This window comes from Bidens hawaiensis, unplaced genomic scaffold (assembly GCF_021521415.1).
Source record: "Bidens hawaiensis isolate Kalapana, Puna unplaced genomic scaffold, B.hawaiensis_p1.1 tig00026892_1, whole genome shotgun sequence".
NCBI classification, from domain to species: Eukaryota; Viridiplantae; Streptophyta; class Magnoliopsida; order Asterales; family Asteraceae; genus Bidens; species Bidens hawaiensis.
In genome coordinates, this window is record NW_027494339.1 from 1,343 (window position 1) to 9,942 (window position 8,600).

The following is an 8,600-nucleotide window of genomic DNA, read 5'->3' on the forward strand; positions in this document are numbered from 1 at the left end:
AATAACGAAATGTGTAGAATATGATCGAAAGCTAGAGGGTTTTTGGGATTGAGGGAAATGAATTATTGGCTTTCTTAAAAAACAATAAGCAAAAAAAAATTATTTGGCATTGATACATTTTTTTTACTTTGGCTTTTTGAAAAAGGGTTATAAGCTGTTTTTCAAAAACAATAAACACCTGAATTTTTAACATAAAATTACTAATCACCCACACCTTTTACCCTACAATTACTCACAAGTATTTACGTTGTTCACAATCTCCCCACCTTCAGTCGTTTTTTCCCAGCGGCCCACCCACTTGCGATCTTCTCCTTCCACCTTGACGCCTCTTCTGATCTCTACTCCAGATTCCTGCGCCAATAGGAGTATCCAATCAAGAAATTATAAAATTTGTAAAAGAAATTTATATTATATATTTTATATTTTTTTCTAAGTTACAAATTTCTAATTTTCAGTATTATTGAACATTTACTTTTATTATTTTTCGATGCATATGTTATTAATTGTACAATAATCGAGTTCATTCATAAAAAAACAACTTTATTAATAAAATAATACAACTAGAAGGATATCACATTCATAAAAAACAACTTTACTAATAATGTAATACAACTAGAAAGATATCACATACTAAATTAAGGACTTCAACGAGCCTTTATCTTCATCCAGATGTGTTAAGATGTATGGCTTTTAAGGGTGTAAAGTAAAAAAAACATTACATTTAGTAGGTAAAAATATTTAATATGACGTTTAGGGGGTGTTTGGTAGAGGGAATTGAGGGGTGAGAAATGGAATTGGAAAGAATTCTCTTGTTTGTTTATGAAAGAAAGAGGTGAGAAATGGAAATAAACCATTTCCATTTCTCTTATTTCTTTTCTCTACAAAAAGCGGAGAATTGGATTTCTAGGGTTCCATTTCTCAGTCTCATTCCAGGGTTTCCTCCATCGATCTGCTAGGTATGATTCTTCCATCCTCTCCTTCTTCTTTAACAACATATCTTTGATTTTTGAAACCCTACTTTACGATTTTGCTTGCTTCTGCTCCTTCACTCTTCCGTCACATTAACATGTTCTTTATAACTACGATTTCTTCATCTTCGTATCAGTTTCTCTGTATATCCATTTGAACCAAGGATGAAAGCCATTTTATATATGGGGTTTCAGTATATTACCCATGACCCAGGTACTTTTCATTCTTACTTGATACATAAAGTTGTAACATGAGTAAATGGTCGATTACAAGGGCTGTGTGCATCCGGCGATTTAAGTTCCTATCAAGTAACACGATTTAACTTAACTTCAATCTTCATCCAATTTGGTTAGAAAAAAGTCACACGTACATAAATTTATAGTTTTGTGTAATTTGTAGCTTTAAAGGTGAGGATGAAAATGAAAACATGAGCTTTCAGGTTGTGAAATTGAAGACACAGGATAAGAATAAACTTCAGGAAGAATTAGGGCTTTCAGGTTAGTTTTAGAAATGCCATTTTTGTATCTAATGTTTAGGCCTTTAAATGAATCGAATGAACACAAACGGAGCATGTTCATGTTCGTTCATTCGTTTAGCTTTAACCGAACAAGCGTTTGAACACGAACAAATAAATGAACAGGGTTTTCTTGTGTGTGTTTGTTTGTTAAGAAAATGAACGTATTCGTCTATGTTTGTTTGTTAACAGCATAAAGTATAAACGAACGGTTCAGGAACTTAAACAAACAAACATAACTGAACATAGATGAACAACATAACTGAACTAAAACCTATTAAAAGTAAATGTGAACAACAATGTTTGTGGTCTAAAAAGTTATTTAGACTAGAGTAAACTTTAATGGGCCTAAAAATTTAAATGAATATGTTAACGACCTAAAAAATTCGTAAACCAACGAACATAAAATAATTTAAATGAAAAAACGTAAACGAACGTTCATGAACATAAATGAGCGAACGGGACAAGTAATCATGTTCGTTCGTTTAACTAAATGAACAAAACTTTGTGTTCATGTTCGTACGTAAATAAACGAACATAAACGAATGGTTCACGAACTGTTCATTGAGCGTTTGGTTTGTTTACAAGTCTACTAATGTTTAGTAAAAATATCTGATGGTTTTCTGTTGCTAGATAATAATCAAGAAACTAAAGGAACATGGCAAGAAAGCCTGCAAATATGGAAAGATATTATGAGAAGGGAGCAATTAGCCGAACAGTTAGATTCATCACGTGCTAAATATGCAATTGAATTTGACATGAAAGAGGTTGAAAAAAGTTTTCGTGAAGAAGATGCAAAGGCGAAAGCCAAAGGCACACAAGGCGTTAGAGCACTTTGGATATCAAAAAGATGGTGGCGTTACCGCCCTAAACTGCCTTACACTTATTTTCTTGAAAAACTTGAACATTCTGAGGTCAGACATGTGACTTTTTCTTAGATTTCTCTTTCTGAACACCTCATTTTTCTCAATATAGAGCTTTGACAGGTGGCTGCTGTTGTGTTCACTAAGGACCTGAAAACATTATATGTAACAATGAATGAAGGGTTCCCTCTAGAATATGTTGTAAGTTTCATACTTTTAATATATTAAAAACTCTGCAACTTTTTCCTTTGACTTTGACTGATTCGGGTTGTTTTCTATAGGTTGATATGCCTCTTGATCCATACCTTTTTGAAATGATCACAAATTCAGGAGCTGAAGTTGACTTACTTCAAAGGAAGCAAAGCTATTACTTATTAAAGTTTATAATTGCATTACTTCCCGGAATCTTGGTTTTGTGGTTTTTAAGGGAATCGCTAATGCTTTTACACATTACTTCAAAAAGAATCCTCTACAAGAAGTATAATCAGCTTTTTGACATGGCTTATGCCGAAAACTTTATCATGGTAACGTTATAATCTTCATATAAAACTTACTTTCTTGTTAGATATATACATATTTCATGGCCAATTTTTTTTTATTTTTATGTTAAATTCATTTTACAACTGCAGCCAGTTAGAGAAGTTGATGAAACAAAATCAATGTATAAGAATGTAGTGTTAGGTGGAGATGTTTGGGATCTTTTGGATGAATTAATGATTTACATGCGGAATCCTATGCAATATTATGAGAAAGAAGTCAAGTTTGTTCGGGTAATTTTAAATATTTTTGTATGATCAAATATTTGAAATACGCCTGCAAATGAACTGAACGTTCAGTCATTTGTTCGGCAGGAAGTTCGTTTCATTACTAAATATTTGGTTGGAATTTATGCATCTTTTTATATGTTTTTTATTTTTTAATAAATATTTGTTATGAAAAAAATACTTGTGCTAATGATAAAGTTGATATAATTCTCTGTTTATTTCCTATGTACCAAACAAGAGAAATGATTCTCAGCTATATTTCTCTACTGAAATCTCTGTACTACCAAACAGAACAGTCAATTCTCATTCTCCAGACCAATTCCCTTTCTCTGCAATTCCATTTCTCTATTCCATTTCTCTACAATTCCATTCTCTGTATCAAACACCCCCTTAAAGTATCCCAGCTAAGAGAAAAAGAGTAAGGGTAGGCTAAAGTGAGACTTAAATGGATTCGGCTAAATGGAAAAAATATTGAATTCGGTTGGTAAAAGTATTTAATTTGATGGCTAAATCTTCCCGCCTAAGAGAAAGAAAAAAAAGCCAACTAAATCTTTAAATTCGATTAACAGAATAGTTAATTTGGCCTAAAAGATTGTAAAGAAAATGGCTAACTGAAGTTTTAACTTGTAATTAATTGAATTTAGAGTCGGCTATAAGAGGGGGAGAGAATAGAGCCGACTAAGAGAAGAAACACAGATCTCAAAGCCTACTAAGATTCAAACAAGCTGGTTAGTAGACTAGTTAAGTTTAACCAACTAGTGATACATACTTGTGTCATCTTTGATTGATTGAAAATGAGTCTCATCTACATGTTATAAATTTCACTGTCCCAAAACATTGTCTTCGACTGCCTACAATGTATTCTGACGGATTGAAAGTGGCTCCCATCTACACATTACAAATTTTATTGTCTAAAAACATTGTCCAAAAAGAACTGGTAGGCCAGCAACATGATTTCATTTACTTTCTACAATTTATGGCTAAAAGAAGTGGCTAAGACGTTAGCCAATTTCTCTTCAGAAAAGAAATGTTAAATTAGTTGAAGAAATACTAGTTTAACCCTTAGCCTGTATTACTGGGCGTCCTTTTCAATGAGATACTTCCTTTTTGCACAATACACGGAAGGTCTTTTGACACCACTCGAGATATTAAAGAATGTTGACGCTTGGTATAATATCCGTCAGTCGTGGACTTTGTACATAGCGCATGACTGTCCCGCCCTTTACTTTGTACGTGTCGCATGACTGTTCCAAGAATGTTTGGCGCCTGGTATAATATCCATCACGTAGGGCATGTTTGTTCCGCCAACTCCCTTTACTTTGTACGTATCGCATGACTGTTCCAAGAATGTTTTGGCGCCTGGTATAATATCCATCAGCGCCCTGTACGTAACGCATGGTTGTTTCGCCAACTCCATGTAATTGTTCTCCGTAGGCTATTGGATTGGTGTAAGACTTCATTAGCCTATTTAGTTAATTTTCAATTAAGAAATTAAATGGAGGGGGTGGCTCGTGAGACATCAAAAACAAGTTATGACTTTAGATTCACACTTAATTAAGACCTCCAAGTCCAGAAAAACATTATATATAGATAGATATATTATAATGAATAAATTAAATTCAAAATAATATATTAGTGTGATGGGTAAACTTAGTTGTTACTAAGATATAAGTTCAAAGCTCGTAATGAAAATAAAATATTATCTTAACACATAAAATTGTTTTGATTTAGGCGTGACGGCCCTGATTAAATGATGCTACCATTAACATTGATATCAATATTTGAACAAATTTCAAAAATCGCCATCTAATTTCATTTTCCTTGCCGTACACTAAACATAAACATAACTACACATGCTGGTCTTTTGCTAGGACCGGTGGATAGGACTAAGGAGATTTGGAATGAGTTCCCAAACTCCTATCGGCCCATAATATTAAAGAACGAATACATCGGATATGGTAGGTGTTTAATTCTATGTTTTTTTTATCAACCAAATTATTATATAACAAATTTGCCCATATCGATCAAAAACTTTAGTAACAGCAGTCAAACGTACCCCTTTATTGTATACCATATATATAGAAATTCTTTTTAACATAATAATATAATATCATACCACCACCAGTTAGACCAACAAACACCACTTAAGAACAATCCAAACACAAAACATCCACTTTTGCAACTCAATTCCCGGATTCTTGCAGCCTTCTTTCTCCTTCCTCTTTAACCACTGCAAAACATATATACCATATCATCACCAAATCATACTACAAAAACAAAAACATCACAACATAAAAACAACGTCCACACTTACCGTTAGTAGTAGTAGAAGTAGTCTCCTGCATCGGCTGGTTCCCTTTACCCCGGTGAAAGGCATGCGTTATCGCCTCCGACAACACTTTACCATCGTCCCCGGGCTTAAACGTATCAACCAAAAATTCCTTCACGGTAACTCCCTTACCTGGACTTCCTGAAGCCTCTTCATGTCCGCTCCCCTGCATTTTCGACGTTACTTTCTCATAAACCGGACCCAATGTGCTTGACAATGTATCCGCAACTTTATGTGAAAACGCGGTCGGAAACGATGACTTGGTATTAGTTTTAGGCGATGTGGTACCGGTATCGGTTTTGTTTTCAGTGGAAGAACTTAGTTTAGAGACTATGGTGTCCTTAACCGCCGCCGCTTTGTCGGCTATAGCTGAAGTTGCGGACGATATTCTTTGGGAGTAGCTACTGTTCGGGTTGGATGGGTTGGCGGCTATAGTGTCTAGTGGCGGGTTTTTAACAGGTTTAGGTGCAAATTGATCATGAGATCCCGTGTACACCTCAGGTTCGGTTTGCTTGGGTTTTGGGTTGGTGTCGTGTTCGTCGAAAACCTTCATTTTGTCAAAAGGAGTGTAAGACTCCTGTGATCCCTACTTCTTTTTCACCTGTAAAGTTATATGATTCTTTTATTAACTAATCCATTCTTCTTAGTTATATTAATATTAATAATTCAGAAGTATGTTACCAAACAAGTTCCGTTTAAAAAAATTTGTACCTTCAGCGGCCGAATTTAAATGTTGACCTTCATTCGCATAGACGTGATCGCCTCGAAATATACACGCCCAGTTGAGATGTGATATGATTGCATCGCGATGCCTAAGAACACGATCTAATAGATCGTTGTATCGAGTAGTTGGATCATAGTCTCTTACCATAAAAATGGCCTCCGGAACCACAAGAATCCTTAGTTAGAATTAGAATGGGATTCTAACTCAGCACCTTTTGAACCTTTTGAGTGAGATTTTGAGAAGAGTTGCACTTTGGAGAGCACAGTACGATGAAAGACCGAAACATGCCACTGAAAGACTCTACTGAGACAAAGACGGGCTGTCAAGAACGTCAAGAACGTAGAGGAGGTAGGATGGGCAGTTGGTCAGATCTAGTATGGATCGTACATGGACGGTAGTTGGAGTCGGCGGCTCTAACAGAAATATCCAGAAATCTAAATAGAGAAATAACATAACTAACAGAAATCACACGAATAAAGAAATTCTAAATAAATAAATTCGATAATCCATTTTTTTATTTATTTCATCTATTCCATGACCGGAACAGGGGAGGCTACACGTTACACCACGATTTTGAATCAGAAGAGAAACCATTTAGGTTGAAAGCCATAGTACTGATACCTAAAGCAGTGAACCAGATACCTACTACAGGCCAAGCAGCTAAGAAGAAATGTAAAGAATTTGACCGACCCTGCTCCTGCTACGACATTTGCACATTTAGATGCTACTACCGTACTATCAAGAGGATTAGCCGCCAAAGGTATCTATCCAGCCTTGAAGTATCAACTAGTGATAGAAGAGATGATGGAAGCAGGCGTTCATTTTGGCCATGGTACTAGGAAATAGAATCCTAAAATGGCACCTTATATCTCTGCAAAACGTAAAGGTATTCATATTACAAATCTTACTAGAACTGCTTGTTTTTTATCAGAAGCTTGTGATTTCAAAATGAATATTCATAATTTCTAAAAAAAAATACGTAAAATAAAAAAAAAATACGTAAAAAAGCATGTTGATTATATCCAAATTTGGAGGCACCAATCATTTTAACATAAGAAGACAATTCATGATTCAGATGCTTAATAATAAAAAGGAATAATCAAATTGAATTCATTGGGTGGTCAATTTTCCAAGCCGTACATACGACTTTCATCGAATACGGCTTTCCGCATAATTCTATATGTATCTATGAGATCGAGTTTTCAAAAAACCGGGGTGATGTTATTATGTTGCTATTGTGAGATTGAAATGTCATAAAATGCATTTGATTCTAATACAATTTACTTCAATTTAGGATCCAATTCGATATTTAGAGGTATCGGGAAGGAATTGGAATGACCAGCGTTTATATAGAGATGTAGGAGGATTTTTTTGGGGAGCAAGTCAGAAAGTAGAACCATCTGATTTGATTCGTTCTCAAGGACTCTATTATGGATTTCTGACCACATTCTCCATAGGACCCTCCTATCTCTTTCTTCTCCGAGCTCACGTTATGAAAGAAGGAGAAGAAGGAGCCGAGAATGGTCTACAGGGTTCATAACTACTCCTCTTACTACAGGGCGCTTACCTAGCCAACGCTTAGATCCGGCTCTACCCAAACTTTTCTGGTTCACCCCAACATTCCCCACTTGTCCGACTGTTGCTGAGCAGTTTTTGGATATCAAACGGACCTCCCCAGAAGGTAATTTTAATGTGGTCGATTTCCCTTCTTTTGCAATCAGTTTCGCTACAGCACCCGGCGGCCGTAACTATAACGGTCCTAAGGTAGCGAAATTCCTTGTCGGGTAAGTTCCGACCCGCACGAAAGGCGTAACGATCTGGGCACATCGTTATCTCCTCTATTAAAACCTAGAATTTTTCTTTTCATTTCGTCTTTTTGGTCCTGAGCAATTGCAATAATCGGATTCATTGATATTCCTGGTATAGTAGATGCTATCACACATACAATCATACTCAATTCGATGGAATTGTTTGATCTTAAAGGGGATCTTTTATAATTTCGCACGTGAGGGGTTATTTCTTGGTTTCGTCCGGTTATAAAATAGAAAAAAAGTTATAAAATAGAAAAAAGTGGAGTTACTTCTTTTTTCCTGACCGGGTCAATAAAGTTATGCAAGATTTTGATTTATTTATCTCTTATGTATAATGGATTTACCTGGACTAATACAGTTACATAAACTCCACTCCCCTCCTCTTCCAGTCCAGCACTACCCTTGACCGGTTCCCTATTTACATCTTGACCATAGCCATAATTATGGCCAACACGAGGCGGATTTTCATAACCGGTGGACAGTGGCGGTGGCGCGTCATATATGTCGTCCTCAAAGCCGGTCGGATTTCCGAAAGCACCCTTAAATGGTTCCCTATATACTACATCTCCACCAAATGCATATCGGCCAGCATGAGTTTCATAGCCTGTGGAGGGTGGCGGTGGTGC

General features: G+C 35.8%; 1 protein-coding gene across 3 annotated transcripts; it reads right to left on the bottom strand.

The window, feature by feature from the left end:
• Nucleotides 1-5,269: 5,269 nt before the first annotated feature.
• Nucleotides 5,270-6,204, bottom strand: LOC143574300 (low-temperature-induced 65 kDa protein-like). Of its 3 annotated transcripts, none has more exons than XM_077058953.1 (3): nucleotides 6,151-6,204; nucleotides 5,425-6,040; nucleotides 5,270-5,340 (listed from the first exon to the last, which is right to left on the bottom strand). In XM_077058953.1, the coding sequence occupies exons 2-3, from the start codon at nucleotides 5,990-5,992 to the stop codon at nucleotides 5,294-5,296; spliced, it is 615 nt and encodes a 204-aa protein (XP_076915068.1). In that variant the 5' UTR covers nucleotides 5,993-6,040; nucleotides 6,151-6,204; the 3' UTR covers nucleotides 5,270-5,293. The 3 variants fall into 3 exon arrangements, 1 of the variants encoding a protein (XP_076915068.1); XR_013142567.1 differs by having other exon boundaries at nucleotides 5,275-5,331; nucleotides 5,413-6,040; XR_013142568.1 differs by having other exon boundaries at nucleotides 5,286-5,331; nucleotides 5,419-6,040.
• Between the last annotated feature and the right edge of the window lie 2,396 nt (nucleotides 6,205-8,600).

What these genes read in the sequence shown, in the direction of transcription:
- LOC143574300 (XM_077058953.1), bottom strand. Translation starts at nt 5,992, where the DNA reads ATGAAGGTTTTCGACGAACACGACACCAACCCAAAACCCAAGCAAACC. An exon ending in TACTTCTACTACTACTAACG is followed by an intron (nt 5,341 to 5,424) that starts GTAAGTGTGGAC and finishes TATGTTTTGCAG; the next exon opens with TGGTTAAAGAGGAAGGAGAA.